The 17,063-nt window shown below is 39.6% G+C and overlaps 1 protein-coding gene across 2 annotated transcripts in view; it reads left to right on the forward strand.

The window, feature by feature from the left end:
• Window positions 1-17,063, forward strand: part of palm2akap2 (PALM2 and AKAP2 fusion) — an 81,110-nt gene that overhangs the window by 21,461 nt on the left and 42,586 nt on the right. For both annotated transcript variants that reach the window (XM_029445201.1, XM_029445204.1), the window contains exon 4: window positions 5,198-5,319. In XM_029445201.1, the coding sequence (XP_029301061.1) occupies window positions 5,198-5,319 (122 nt within the window). The remainder of the gene's footprint in view (window positions 1-5,197; window positions 5,320-17,063) is intronic.

A 17,063-nucleotide genomic window follows, 5' to 3' on the forward strand; every position in this document is an offset into this window, starting at 1 on the left:
GAAGGTAAAGTAGAGAGTTCAGGTAAGGGTTAGACTTTAGTTGAAGAAGGGAGTCAACAATGTTGCTCACAAGAAAGCTTGCATCTCTCAATTCCTCTTTCTTTTTTTCAAGCGTAGTTCTTGCCTTGACCCTAAATGTCATAGAGACAGAGTGTGCTCTCAAATATACTGTACCATACCTGTCAACATTGGAATTTCAAAATAAGGGAAATCTTTAACAGCTCTCAGCCACCAATGTAAACGTAAACACATAAGGGACGGGTATTTACATTCAGGAAATACATGTTTATTTAAAGTATATTACTTGTACAGATATGTTTATAAGATGTATGTATTTTATTTGATGAGTTATTATCAATTTATTTGATGATTGATGAGTTGTGTGGCTTTTGTTCCAACCGACGAGTAGCCTACTTCCTTGCGATGTCAGAGTCGGGAAACATGTCCGCTACACTGCGACTGAAATCAACGCAGAAGCTGAAGGCTACATTATTTTTAGCGCAAAGCATCGACATCTTTCCCTCAGCTCTGGTCACTTGGTTTGCCTCCGACACAGTTCTTGTCACACATGAAGTCATTGACAGTGTATGTTTTGTGCCTCTTGGCGTGCTTGTGCTTGGACGATTTTTCTTGCTAGCGAACATCGCTTATTCCGTCGTGTGCGATGCTAACATCTGAATGGCACACTTTACAAAAAGCATGAGTTTGCCCGACTCTGCTTTTTATTAAATAAGGGAAGGTCTCCTCTCATTTGTCTAGTTACTTGAATAAAGCTTTAACTTGTTTGGCAGGTACAACTGCGTCTCCATCTATCTCCCGTTCACTGTGACTCTCATCCATATGTTTCGTCTTCTTCTGTGTGTTATTGTTCCTGTTTTCTTCTTCTCTGTGTTTACTGGCGGATAACGTTTTTCAGCTAAAGTTAAACATAATACTGGCATCTGCTCTAATGGTGGCCACTTCACACTTTTTTTAATTAGGCCTATTTTTTTTTTTTTTGAAAGGTTAAAAATACGGGATAATTACGGGAAAATATTTAAACGGGAGAAAAACAGGATTGAAGTAAAAATATGGGATAATCCCGGGAAAAAACGGGAGGGTTGACAGGTATGTACTGTACATCATGTGCCTTCCTTTACAGATGTGTTCTAGTCCTGCATGCTGCTTTTACATGTACATGAATGTGTGTTTAATCACTCGCGTGCGCGGATATTTATGTTACTCAGTTTCTGGCTGACAGGTAGCGGTTCATTCTATCCAAACATCCAAATCTCAGTGCTCCTGGTGTGCAGGCCTGCTAGAGTTTCCCTTGGCCAAGCAGGGAATGCTTGGCTGTTTTTTTCTTTCCAGAAAAACACTCAAATCCAAACACACATCAACATATCCCCCTAATAATTACTGCCAGCCGCTACTGGTAAGCCAAGATTGTGTTTCGCGTAAACATGGATTTGACGTTCAATAGCAAGTAAGTGCGTAAATGCCAGGGACACAAACTGCTGACAGATTGTAAATTGGAAAAATTGAACAGCTTTCAGACATCAGTTATTTATGAGTTCTTGAACCTTTCAACCGATGAAGAATTAGTCCCTTGACCTCGCACAAAAGCTCAGAAAGCACCCATCGGGCCATGTCAGGCGGAGAAACACCAGATATACACATCCTATACATTTTGATGATTGACGCACCATGTGACGTCTCTAAATCTTCTGCTTATGACGTTTAAGATTTCTGTTTCCTCATATGTTTTTAGAATATAACCTATGCATGAGTTAATGCGAGTTGCACTTTTTGGATACTATACTGTTGATAGCTAACAGGAATTGTTAGGAAAATGTCTAAATGCTGCACAGATGCAGGGTGGGCTGGGAAATGGCTGTGGGTACCTATTATACTACAAATATGTATGGTAGCCAGCTTCAATATTTGCAATAAAAATACATTCCATTCTCTAATTAGAGACTTTAAACACACTTGGCATGAATTACTCCTATATTAAATGAGTTTGATTCCTACATGTCGGTGTTTTTCAGCTTTTAACACCCACTTATGGAAATATGGACAGAAGAGAAACATTGATTAAAGCCATGCGCACAGTGTGTATATGGCGTACAACCATTAATGAAGGTTAAACTGTAGCACATGGGTTTGATCACAGTCTTGAGTCCAGATTTCTACAGTCTGGGCCCAGCTGCATAACATCCATTCAAACTAAGCTGAGCCTTACTGGCCAGGTTAGTGTAACTGACCCAGCACTCTGGATTTAAACCTGAAAAGTTCAGCATTTGCAATAAGAATTTTGTATATATTGATACATATGACTTTTATATTTCTATATGTGTGCTGACATATTGTATTATCCTAGTTTTATTTAATTGTTTCCCTGATGTGGACTACTAGCTTTTGTCAATGCTGCATTGCACAAACCCCTAGGGAAATCAAAATAAAATAATTACATGCAGTGTTTTCATGCACATAAATGCTTGTTTTCTTACTCTTATTGTATTAGATAGCTGGGGAGAGAGATGGGGGAAATACTTACAATGCTTCATCAGGCTACCGGGACGCCCCACTTGGTGTTTGGTAGCCCCTTCCTGCTGCACAGGAAATGATGCAACCTATGGTACCAGCTTTTTATCGAGCCACCATGGGTGAACAAAGAAGGGGGCATCACCTGCAGATCCCAAGCTAAAAAAAAAACTCATCCAGTTATCTATGCCCTTTGTACGTACATTGCTCCCCGAAGAAAAATTTGAGTGCTTTTCTCTGACATCAACTGAGCTAAACAGAGAATGAGCCAGAGCCAGCGCACTGCTCTGTTTACGTTTTCTTGCATACAACACCAGCAGGCATGAACTCCAGATGTAATCAGCCTCGGTTCACACAGTCCCATTTAATGGCCATTACCTCTGAGTGCCACACAGCCAGACAGCATGAAGCAAGCTTTGTAGTCTGCTCTCCAGAGACGTAGTGGCATGGGAGAGGAAATGGAGGCTGGAGCTCAGAGATTTGATAAGAACCTCTTGGCTGCACAATTCAAGCCAGACTGGTGGCATTGATCGGAGTCATGATGTAAACCTCATGATGATTTCAGAGTAAAGTTAACCTTACCCAGCATTTTCTGGTCTCCTCATTATAAAGTTGATGTTGCCTCTGGCAGTTATACAATTTGCCGATTTGATGCTTGGTCTCGTTATATCACTCTCTGATGAATAGTATAGACCTTTGAAACAGCCCTCAACCTTCCCTTTAAGAGTCCAGGTCAGAGTGGTTGTGTGTCAGAGGTTCAACAGGAAATGGAAAGTCTATTAAACAGCGTGAGAGAGAGTAGAGAGCAGGCTGGTTCTCAGAGGAAACAACTGGTCAATTCTTCTACACTACTTTATTCAACACTGTTTTGTTGACTACTGGAATACAGAAAACGTTTTATACATGCAATGATGCTTCTTTGTACGTTACTATTTTATTTATACAATTCCAAAGGGAGGTCAGAGGTCAAGGTCAGCCACAGGCAGCATCATCCTCTGGTTAAATTAGTTTTCTTTGCCTCACATACAGAACTAGAAGGGCATCAGGAGAGCATGGACCTCCGACCACCAAGGCCATGCCCTATCTCGCAATGATAACTCTAAAATGTATTGAGTTACCAATACTGCACACTTCCACCAAGTTTTATGAAAATGAAACCAGTAGTTTTTCCATAATCCTGCTGACTAACAACAAAACATCACCTCCTTGGCGGAGGTATTAGAAGGAGCACATTCTAGTTGACAAACAGTTTGTGCAACTTGGGTTTCATTCAAAATATTCTGGCAGACAACTCCGAATATGTGATGCACATGATTTATGTGAGGGGAGCTTGGCTATGTGGGTGTGCAGCAGCCACACACGCAGACACAAACAAACAAATAGCCCAGCTGTCACATTCTGACAGCAGGTGGTAAAATGCTTTGGAATAATTTCTTCAGAGCTCATTGTTTGTGTGTGTGTGTGTGTGTGTGTGTGTGTGTGTGTGTGTGTGTGTGTGTGTGTGTGTGTGTCTGTGTGTGTACTGTTAATTGTCAGCTCTACGACCTAGAGCCAAGCAACAGTTTGACAACAAACAGCCAAAGGTGAAGCTAGCTAAGTGTTCCCGCTCGACTCTGTTGTGGTAACAAAACAGAGTTCCAGACAGAGACAAGACATTATAGACATAAACACACGACTCATCTTTAAAACATTAAAGAAAAGTAACTCCGGTGTTATGAGATGAATGGAACTTTTACCTCTGGTGTTGTAGTGTAGTGTAGTTCAGTGAAGCCTAATCTAGATTGTATTTATGAAAATAAACGTTTTGCTAAAGTGACTATATCCAGATTGTCGGACATTTGTGTGTTCAAATGTGTCTTGGAGATAAAGCGAAGAGAAAAAGAGAATAGAGATAGTATTATCTCCTTAGCTTTGATAAACATCAATGCCAAGTAGCCAACGTTTATCTGGCTTGTTAGCATCAGACAAGTCCATTCGAAACAGGAAAGAGGTAGGCTAAAATTATACTTTATCCCTGTTGGGATATACAGTTGGTGTGTCTTCAGGCAGCAGCTGGAAAACAGATATTCTAATATGTTTTTTTCCCTTTCTAACTCTCAGGAATGTTTGTGTAACAAAAACTGCCATCTGTCTCCTCACACAGCAGTACAATCTAATAGAAAAGCAGGAAGGGCCAAAATGAAAGCACAAGGCAGATTTTTAGGTTTAGTTTAAGGAAAACAAATTTGACCAAGTTCAAATAAAACATCCAATGAATAAAGAATAAAGCCTTATTTGTGAATGAACAACTACATTGCACATAAACGTGGGTCTATGTTAGTATGTATGTAACAAGATAATTTGGTTCTCTTCGCCTGATGGGATTCACATTTAACAAAGAGTGTTTTCCTGTGAGTAACAGCGCTGTGTTATGTAAAAACTGTGTGGGCCTATGTGTTTAGTTACTTGTTGTAGCTCTGGAGGTCCAGTAGCTGATGGTTAATAGTATCTATTGTGAAGGGTTTGTAATTGTTTTTTTGTCATTAGGTTTTATAGGCAGGTATAGTTGCCTATCGTCGGCGTAGAAGTGGAACTAAATGTTATGTTTGCGTATAATCTCCCCGAGAGGGAGCCCAAAATTGTTCTGCCATAATATGTAGAATCACCTAACGTGTCTCTGTTCCCTCTTCAGTCCAAATCCATGCGTGAGCGATGGCTCCTCCAGGGAATGGGAGAGGATGAAGAGGAGGGACGACGGAAACAGCTGGAACAGGATGAAGAACAAGGGAAGAGGCTGGATGACATAATACATAGGTACACTAATGGACACCACAATGACGCTTGTTTTGGGTTTTGTTTAGTCTTCATATTATTTTCACATCTGTTTTTGTTACTACACATCTGCTTTTCTATCCAGCATTGTGTAGTGAGATATTTCCTAAAATACCATTCATGTCATGTGTTTGGCTTTCCCTCCAGTCTTAAATCTAGTCCTCCACTCTGGCACATATTTTTACATCCTATACACATGGTCCAAATTGGAAATACTCAAAAGCAATGTGACTACATCAGTAACATACAGCAGAGGTTTTCAATTGTTTTTCAACCAAGATACAAGATAGAGAATATAAACAGGGGACCCCCTCATTTACTGTATGTCAAGAATCACAAATTGGGACACTAGATAGCTATATCAAACACTGAGGACATCAACAATAGCATAGTTACATTACATCATCCATATTTGAAGCATTAAACCAGAGTCCCAGTATAGAGCTCTATTTCCGTGCGACTGCATTGGGCTCAACACAAACACACTCATAGTGTACAGTGGTTACAATACACACACACTGTAACTAGAGAAGTATTGAAGGTGTTGGATTCTGCAGGGCAGCTCTGGAATCTAGTAGTTCTGTAACCTTAGAGCAACATTTTAATTTGTATCATGCACTGCTGTGAAAACAAACACCAAGAGTTGCTGTACACATATGCATCTTCTCTAAAAACAGATAGGACAAGAGCTGACAAAGAATGAAGACAGAGAAGTGTAGTAATATATTAATATATTTTAGATAAAGATAGCTGGGGAAAGGGTATAGAGAAACTTATAAAGCAGCAACAGAAAGATACAACAAAGGCAATTCAAAGCAGGGTGTAATTGCCAGAGGAAGAGAGCGAGATATTGAGAAGATTGAAAAAGGTGGAAAAATAAGAGAGGGATGTGTTTCTGTGGGCACTTCCTGCGTTTGTGTCTCTGATAGGAGCTTCCTGATTCCCGTCAAGCATTGCTGTGAGATCACTTATTCCCCATTGAAGTTGGGCATGAGATCATCATTGCTATGAATAAAGTGCCAGCCTTCTCTTGCCAACGTTGCTTTGTATCCTGGGCCGTGAATGTTTGCAGGGTGAGATAATTGGGCAGGGCTGCACCTTGTCTGCTCTGAGATAGGACAACCATTTAGGTCATGTTTTTTTTTGTTTTGTTTTTTTGTTTTTAGAAGAGCTGTCCACAGGCAGTATAATAGAAAAAACTACTTTGGTGTATCCTGAAATGCTGAATTAACAGTGAGAGGAGCTGATGTCAAATTAAATGAAACTGCACCATGCCTGTGCTCTGCTGGACTGGTGGCTCAGAAGGAGTGAAGATGTTTGGCAGGCCCTAAAAAGATGCTGACTTTGTGTAATAATGTTTGCATTGACAAAAAAACGCCCTTGAAATTGTACTGCATGAGAAATTAAAGCAAAAAGGAAAAGCCTATAAATGGGATTTTTTCCCTGGTGTGTTTTTGGCAAGACAAATAGTAAGAGTACAGCCTAAAGCGATAGAAACTATTGGCATTTTTGCAGCAAGGAGTAGGGGAAAATGTGACACAGAATAGTGGAGTGGAAGGCAAGACAGACTTCTGTCAGTTTCAAGCAGTGGGACCAATTTAATAATCAGCCAACACTCACAGATTTATTATTTCATAGCTGTTATTCGAGCGATGCAGATCAGAGGATTAGGCTCGTGGAGAGGCTCGGGGTCAATTTGGAGTCAGGCTCACGCTCCACCTCCTCATCTATCAAATCTCTGCATGAAAGAGACTCTGTTAGCCAGCAGCTACTGTAGCTTATCACCAGCGCTGGAATAACATCAACATCATACGTTTTTTCACACCAGGATAAAATTCACTCTGGTGCAAACAGGACAGCCGTGAATGGTCAAAGAGAGAGCATTGTAGACCAAAGTACAGTTGTGATTGTGGAGCTGCTTCGTGTGAATCACTTCATTCAGCTGCGGTTGAATAGACTTGTTGTCTGGTACTCTTTCTCAAAGAGGAGATATTGGAGTGTGTGGTTTAAATTACTTACAAAAGCAATTAAAACTACAAAGATAAGTCTTAGCTTTGCTACGCTGTCATGTGTTGTTGGTCTGGTTTCGCCAAAACCTGCTTTGCTTATTTAGAAACAAGCAGCAGAAAACCAAGTAAAAAGTAAAAGTACAACATAAAACTAAAGCCTCAGTATAAAAAAACTAAAAAGAATTGACAAACAAATGCCTCACTTTCCCATACAACTGTCCCTCAATTTATTTAGAGTATGATCCTAGACTCTCCACATTCTGCTACATATGCAAATGTCCTTTAAATATGCATATGTATTAGTTATATCCAAATTACATCTTCCTGACGTCTTCCTTGCATGTTTATATGTAAGCAATGCAGCAGAAGCAATTCTCAGGCAATTACCATTGTGAACCAGGAGATGTGTCCTGAAAACTGCTCTAAGAGGAGCTCAGCTGTCTGGGATTAAATTCCCAAGGCTTTCAGAGAACAATCTCCTCCAGTGGGTAAAATAAAGTCACAGAGCACATGTGCGTGGGAGTCTAAGGAGTGCCTCTAGTCACACAAATCCTCAACTTGAAACCCCTTAACAAAACTACTTTACACAAATATCTTTAAAACATTGATCTTAAGAGGGAAAACTGTCTAATATACGAAGTGTCCTTCATTTGGGTGTGTCTTGTCATGCTGTGAAGGTGGTTGATATTTCTATTTAGATGTGTTTGTGCATTTCAGGCAGAGGGTGTGGCATCTATATTTACACTCTATGGGCCGCCATCCCAGAATATCCCGTAACCCTTACTGATAGGCACAGAGGTGAACAGTTAGGACGAATATGGACACTGCATTATCTGTGTGTGTGTGAGAGAGACAGTGAGAGGGACACTATAGCTATAATCATGTCTAAACCTGGATTTCCATGAAAGGTCCACCTACCTCGTCCTGCATAAACATAAACATTTCTGGAATAGATTCCACTGTCTTGTAACTAGAAGCACAGAAGCCTAGATGTCTTGTCCTTCCCACTTTTATGGCTGCTAGACTAATAACACATGCTCTGGTGGACATTTTAATAGAAGAAAGTGACACAGAGTCTTTTATGGACGCTCGTATCGTTTCACGCACTGGAGGACACATAAACAAGAGTAGAAGAAAGAGGAGGAACAGAGGAGGTATCTGTGTATGGAGAACGACTAACTGTAGTGCTACTGTGCTTTAAATGCATGAGAAAGAAAACGAAAAGAAGCAAAAACAAAAGAACAATATTATCCATACGATTATGCAAACCTACTGGAAAACGCATTAAAAAAACAAAGACATAAGGACAACAGCAGTGTCTTTGTGTGGTGTTGTAAGTGCTGCCTTATAGGGGAAATCACATAAAGTGACGGGGAGCCAACAGTGCAATCTTTGTACAGGCTAATTCATACACATACCTTCGGCCATTGAGCCGGGAGAGCACAGACAGAAAAAAGAGAGGATGGAAATAGACAGTTTGTGAGGTAGTTTCCCCCTGTTGTTAACCCAACTTGAGGAACTCACAGAGCGATGGTGCAATGAAGAAATAGCAGTCATTGTGTGCAGGAGAAGACGCTTACTTTGCAGAGAGTGTGGCGGCGGCGGCAGTGGTAGTTTTACATATATCCCTATCATTACATGGACAGACTAAGTAAACAGAGAGAGGGATACAGCAGCAGAAGGGCCTTCTCACAATGTGGCACTGATGCGGCCCGTACCCACACCAGGCTACTTTTGGATTATTGCTCTTTTTCATGTCGCACAGACAGATCGGTGCAGATGTAGCCATCATTGTAGGGCAGCAGTGTGGTTTTTATACAACGTGCCCTGCCACAGCTACAGGATATTAGAGCCATAGGAGAAGTTTTGTTATGTATTGTCCAGAAGCCAGAAAGTGTAGGATCATTTATTTTGCAGTGTTGATAAAAAGTAGGCCACTGCAGTCATTTGTGCCTGCGTATTTGCAAAACTGTAGGCTTAAGCTCGTTATGTATTTACCCAACATATAATTATAGTGTATGTATTTTATATTTAGTTACCTCAATTTATTTAACTAAATAAGTAGAAACTTTAAGTAGTAGGGTTGTAACTATACATTGATCTGGATTGTATATATTGATTCAATGATCGATGATCAATACCAATACATATCATCAAAGATGTTCTACAAATAAAGATTACTCATTACAGTCCTAATGTATTTATATCTTATTGTGCTATATTTACACAGCTAACAGACATACTGTATATAGCGTTCCAAAAATGTGTTAGCTACGTTCACCAACGTTGGTTGACATTATCTTAATTTTGACATAGTTTGACTAACATTACCGCTCTGTGTTGCCAGATCCTGTCTGGGAAGAAAGTAGATTTCCTCCTGATTTGTTTGTCTGAAAATGTCATTTTAAAGTCAGCATGTTTTGAGGTTCTGTAGCTTGTGAAAAATGGGTCCTTTATTTACTTTGGTGACTATGGGGCAAAATAATCGGTCATAATCTGTGTTCACGTTCACTTCTCCCATTGGATTAAATAGACTCAGACCTAAAACCCCACATGACACAGATACAGAAAATTGACTCTCAGCGCGCCTTCACCTTTTTGAACTGACTCTGATATCATCATCTTTAAGAAAGGCCTTTATTTAGGGTTAGCCCTAACCCTAACCCTAACCCTAACCCTAACTCCTTCCTACAGAGCCCAGGTATATAGTTGTTACAACATTTTCAAATGTCTTTTTTGTGAGTTGGTTTAAATGTAACGGATTGTGTGAAATGGGCGTATGATTGATTGCAAGCCGGTGAGTTGAACATTTTGTGATATCAGCAAATATTGATGTGCAAAGAATGACACTTGTTATTAACACCCTTAGTAAGTAAATCACTTAATCACATATAGTAAATAGAGAGAGAGAGTCCGCCTAGCTTTCTCCCCCTGTGTCCAGTTTATGTATAGTGTATCTATTTTCTCATCTAACTCTCTGCAATGAAGCAAATAAGAGGATTTCTCAAAATGCCAAACTATTACTTATAATTCTTTAGTTGCATATAGTTACATATGCACACGGTGATCTCTTTTCTTTTTTTCTGTTTACGGACACTATGTGTGCTGTGATTATTAATCTTAATTTCCTCTCTAAATCTTGCCGCTGCAGTGATCTCATTTCTCTAGACTAGATCAATAAAGTTTCATTTAATGTTGTCTATCTATCAATGAGTTACCAGACCAGAAAACCACCGTTCTAAAACCTCGCTGAAGAGACAAATGGAGTCTATACAGTGGGATACGTGAGGTCCAGCAGGCAGGCAGGCTGGCAACAGCAAACTATACTTATTGCAACATTGCCCTGTATCATGTTACATAACGTTCTAAGAATATTTGTCTTTTCCTCACAGTGGCAGAAAGCACAGAGTTTTTAACCGACCAGAAAAGTGTGCTGCAGTCTTCATTTCTGAGTTTATCAACATTTCAGAAACTATTATAGCTCGAACTGAATGCAACAGCAGAAAACAAACTGCATTGTACCTAAAGAAAACGGCTTCAAAGTCCAAAATGAGTCACTACAGTAAATGTGACATAGCTCAGACCAAGACACCATGTTAGGACAGACTGGGTGTAGGAGCATGACACAACCATGATTCATGTAAGATGTCGACTGTAGATGAAGCCAGATCCAACACAGCCTTCTGTTTCTTTTTAGTGCTAAACCAAAGTCCCAGGTTACAATAACCTTGGTATCCATCTTGATGTCAAAACAAATCTTTTCAAGCAAAATAGGTTGTGTATACAGAGGGAAAAGAAAGGGTACTCCATCATGGCCATTTGCTTGAACAAAAATACAAATGTCTCCTCATTGCTCGGGGACACTGGAGTGTTTGCGATCTGGCTTTTGTCCTTGCTCACCCTCCTTTTGGGATGATTGAACAGTCTTATAATGTACGCCTATTAAACTGTACTGCTCCCATTTAAAGTCAGTCCAAATAAGAATGTCAACTATATACATAAAATACACAGTAAACTCCCTGGATGGACACATCAGCACCTGAACTGCATTATACCCTAATGAGTGCAAACAGTCTGTTGCGTCAGTCAGTTGGCAGTTGGCTTCTTCTGAACGATGAATTTGTTTCTTTTTCTTTGTTTTTTCTTTGTATTTGAACTTTCAACTTCTGTACTTTTTTTGGCCATTGTAACTGTTAACTCTCAATGCTAGCTTTTCCCAGAATTGTCGCCACAGACACCCAGTTCGTTGTACTTCAAATGCAAAGGGCTTTCATCAGTGGGCCACAGGCTCAATCTTCATTATGTCACCGCATTCAGCGATAAACGGCTTAACAGACACTTATCTATACGGAAACCTTCTAAATTATTACTTTAAGTTAAAAAAAACGAATGATAGATAAATAATCAAAAAGAAAAAAAGCAAGATTCAGAAATCACAAATCTTTACTTGGATACTTGTGCTTCACGAGAGCCTCACAGCCTCAGAGCACACAGAGCTGGAAGTCATCGACAGCTCATCTATCAATCAGACACTCAGATATTATTATTCAAACCCTTTCCAAGGCCCTTCACTATAAGGTTATTATAATAGATACACAGTTAAGTGCTACCTTAGCTGCATAAGTACACATAGTAACAGAGGTGTAAAGTTTGTATAGTTTGTAAGTACTGACATTCATAGTTTTACTCCTATGTTTCTAAGTGACTTCAGCATTTATGTGACATTTATCTGATCTTAGTAAATTATAATTCAAAGTTTTAAGTTATACGCATATTAACTTCTACTACTACTTCTAATGGAATACTTTGGGTGTATAGATTAGTATCCCTGTCATGTTGCCTATAGCGTAGCCTGTAATTTGCCTCGTTGTACCCTTTTAAACTTTAAACAATGGCACAGATGACTCGGGACGGAGATAGAAAGAGATGTATAATTTATCTTTAGTTTTGTGTGTGAATTTTAGCCAAGTGAAATAAATCATTCATGGCAAAAGTGGGAAGGAACAAAGAACTGTATGCGCTCCTAATGTGTTTTCATGCCATGTGTCACTCTTCACATCCTGTTTGTGATCTGGAAGACGGATCAACCCTCAGGACAGATACAGGAAGATCTATCTCTAAAAACCTTTTAATTTCACAATATTTGAAGATCTAAACCAAATAATAGAGTGGCCTCAGTGTTTACTTCATTAAGCTGTTCATTGATTTTGTATGTGGAGGTCAGTGATGTTCATTGCCGTTGTGTTAGATGTGATAAACCTTTACAAGTCAACACGGCTTTTATTTGACACCATTAATGTAATCACATCGATAAAATGCTAGTGTTGAGAAGGACTGGTGGAAGAATGCGCCACATCAAAGTATGTATTTGTCACAAATCACCACATATACATAAACATTAAGCTTTTTCCACAACACTTTATTTTAACCCCCCCAGTTTAGCATTTATGAGCAATAAGTAAACATTTAATACATGGTTTATAGCTCCATATAATGTAGTTGTAAGCAGATATAAAGACGTTTTGGAGTGTTCATCAGTTTGCATTTTTTATTAATGCAACTGTGTTTTACTATGGTGTAATTTATTATCTGTTTATTCACCAGCCTCCAGTAATGGATGTCTCAGAAGGAGTTATAGTTGTTGACCAATGCATTAATAAATAATATCGGCTTACAACTACATTAATGTTATAATTATTAAAGGTTTATTTACTGTTTTTGAACTACAATTAGAGAAGTTTTATTTTATTATCTTATTAAAAGTAGCAAACCCAGTGTAGTTCTGTAGTTTTTGCTATTGCATTACATCTTAATTGGAAAAATTGACATCAAAATTCAACAGCCCCCATATATTTAAACTTCAGCCACTTCCCTTCATAAAACGATGGCTCTTTGGCTCCGCCCCTTGATGTATCTCTCAGCCAATCAGATTAGATGTTTTCATCCTCCAAGTGGCTCAGCGTTTTGGAAGTGTACAAGAAAAACTGCTTAAGAAGAAGTGTACCTAGAAAGCTCTCTCTCTCTCTCACACACACACACACACACACACACACACACGCACACACACAGCACGTATATCACGTATAAATACACAATGTGTTTCGACTTCCTCTCTTATTCTGTCTCTGTATCCCTGACAGCCTGTGTTCACGCGCACACACATCCACCACACGTGGAACCAGATGTCTTCCTGCTTCTGTATGATGTGGAAAGTGGTTGCTGCCCACCCAGGCGTATCCATGGCAACAGGCGACCGCGGTTGGTTGACAGGGCGGGACAGTGACATCACTGGTCTCTTTCAGGATTGCCACAGGGATAGTAACACTGCCAGACAGACACAGAAGTATAAAGAGAGGAGGATGAGGAGGAAGTAGAGGGGAAGGAGGGACAGTGTGAGGTCATGTGAGCTCACACACACACACACATACACACACATATGAAAAAAACATTTTTATATGCATAGCTGTACAGTATTTAAATTATGCATTGGTGTACTTTACTACATGCTCTAAAATAGCTGACTATATGAGGAATAAAGCAGGTAGAGACATTAAAGTGACATCTGGTGATAGGACCGCTAATAAGGTGTTGTCCTTCCAGAAGATTTTGTTGATAATATAATTATATTCTATAGGAAAGGTGAAGAAACAATCCATCCATCGTGTTATTTCTACTCTTCCTGGGCTCACAGTTTTGGTCATGTTTGAGATGTGATCACTAGAGGGCGCCAGACACAAATATGACCAGTGCCAGTGTGTTTCTTTTTGCTCTGCACATTAACTAAAGACCATATGGGGGGTAGTCCTGTAGGAAATATTATTTGAAGTGTTTGTGAAGCTTTATTAAGAGAGCTTTCGATCCAACAGAATATTTTTTTTGTTTGTAGTTTGCTGTGATGTTTTAGTACACTGCATTATGATGTATGTATTTACTATTTGCCCTTCTCTTTTCATACTCCCTTAGTTTCTACCTTACTTCCATATCCACATCTTACATACATACATGTTGACCCGTCTGTGAATATTTCTAACATGCTCCCCATAATGCAGTAGTAGAAGTCATAGGATGAGAAGCCTGCGTCCTCCTCCGGTCACAAATCTTGTTTCTTGCCCATTTTGGCATGACCTCATGCAGCTTACAGGAAGCAGGAGTTCAATTCATTTCCCACCAGAAAGGGAAATGGGATAGGGAGGAGCGGGGAAGAGTAGCCTCATGAGAGGCAACCGGGTTCAGACGTCTGCTCCACAGAGCAAATACATAAGTGAGGGTAAAACAATTTCATTCTCCAACCCGATGGACACATGATGGACAAACACTGTTTGTGTGTTAAGGTGTTTTTGTTGAGTTTTGTGGTTGACTTCAAGATGGCCGTTTAGTTTGTCTTAATGAAGTTAGGACAGAATGTATTCCTCCTTCTTCATCCTATTTGCCAATATACACCTGTAAAGTGGGATTTTCTGACCCCACCACCTGTCCCTATATGAAAGTATGGGCTCTTTGTATGCAGACTATTGTCATTTAAACTCCATTGTTGTAATCAGAGTTGGGACAGATTGATTCTCAATTATTTCATGTATTTGGTATACAAACTTACAATTCTGAGTTAGGTAACTGACAGTTAGCATTCTAACTTTGTCGCTAAAGGGACAATAACTTCAGTTCAGTTTCAAAGACATATTTATGCCTTTGACTCCTGTGTCAAAACCATCAGAACCATTCATCATTTATCGTCTCCATTCCGTTTGTTATCTCTGCTACTGTCATGATACAACAAGTCAGTCAGTAGATTTCCACATTTGTATTAGAAGATGAATTAGCCAGTAGCATCACGCTAATTAAGCGTAAATGTATATTCCTCCCCTAAGTTCTTCCACACATCATGTCAGCATGACCTGCATTTGTGTGTCCTGAAAGGTGTTCAACACCTAACACTCACAAACCTGAAAATCTAGTAGATCATGGATGGATTTCTGAACAGGGCTACCGGTTGTGTTGGGACCCCTGGCCTTCACCTATAAAAGAAAACAAAACGACTACAAAGAGATGGAACACAGCTGCAAAGAGACACAAAATGACTACAAAGAGACACAAAATGACTACAAAGAGACACAAAATGTCCACAAATGTGAGACACAAAACCACAGAGAGATGTGTAACTGCTTCAAAGAGACACAGAACAACAACAAAAAGAGACTAAACTACTATAAAGTCTGTGTGACTTGCACCTGTGTCGGACGCGTGGTTTAGGACAATAGGACTAATTCTGTCAGAGGGAATTGGTTTTGCTGTGAAAATACTACTTCCAGTAGAATACTTAAGGTAGAAGAAAAGTACTGGTATTAATTAAATCATTAATAACAAAGACTGATCTGCCCTTAGAATAGCTCTACTTTAGTAATACTTCTGGCCCCGTATCTCTCATGTATACCTCTCACTCTCTCCCCTCTCGTCTTTTTGTTGTCAAGCCTTTACTTCGGGGTAGTTCGCACACATTGTATTGATGTAAAATAAATCTTGTCTGGATTAGTCTACAAATACATTTCAAGTAGTCTATTTACATGAACTGATTGCACATGGCGGTACAGTCCTTGCAACTCAATCCAAGGTTGGGTTATTATGTCTACAGTGTACAGTCCAGCATTACTGTATTTATAGATGACCACTAAAACACACAGATCTCAAGTAGGAGAAAATACTTCACCGTTCCTCAAGAGAAGGCAGGAGTGCTGAAAGTGTCATGATTGCAATAAGTTACTACTTAATACAATACACTATAAATATTAACAATATGAATGATTAAGTGGTTCCAGTCTAACATGGTCCCGATATATATATATGCTGCCTCTTTTCAGAATTTATAGTGGTGTTAAAATAACTTTTGTGCATGCTTCTATATTTGTTGTATTGTTGGCGTAGCAAGAGACAATACGCTGTTGTGTTTGACTGCATAGACCCTTGAATCGTCTCCCTTCAAGGAACACCGAACGACCCTGATTCTTTGGATCCAGACAATGGCTTAAGAGCAGTCAGATTCTATGATAAGGAATTGCTACGCTTTGTTAGGTTTTCAGATGTAATCACGATTTCACATTGAAAGCAGTGCGTGGTAACATTCAGCAGAGACAAATCACAGATTTGTGTGACAGATGTACAGTCTTCAGGTAGCTGTATAACAACATCACTGGCAGATGGTGAAGTGTTGAATGCAGACTGCGTGGATTTGTTTCGGTAAACATCAGCGATCGGAGCCAAAGCACAAGTTTTTCTGCCGAATACTAAAGACACAATCTTTTAATTAGTGTTGTTTTTTGGTTTCGCATCCAAAAATATCCTCCATGTTCACGATTGATATTTTGAAAACTCAACCGCAGTTCTCAGTTGAACCTAATCACGCTAACAGCCTACGCACTCAAACCGCTTCAGATAAAAGGGTCTATCAGGACAATGTGTGCTAGTGCTGGTTCATGGTCACTGATGCTGATATGATATTGCATCTGGAATACGGTGGGAAGACCGACTGTTTGCGCCATTGTTATGAACCTTAATATCTCTTTTACACACGCATGCTCACACACACACACTGACGCACAAATTCCTCGCCTCCCAAAGGAGTGTATTCTGAAGTGTTGTGAGTGCTGGCGGTGAGCGAGGAAGCAACCCTGGTCCTCCTCCCTAACTGCTTCCTAGTATTGTTGCTACATCCATCTCTTAAATGTC

The sequence above is a fragment of the Cottoperca gobio genome, chromosome 12 (assembly GCF_900634415.1).
Source record: "Cottoperca gobio chromosome 12, fCotGob3.1, whole genome shotgun sequence".
In the NCBI taxonomy this organism is placed as follows: Eukaryota; Metazoa; Chordata; class Actinopteri; order Perciformes; family Bovichtidae; genus Cottoperca; species Cottoperca gobio.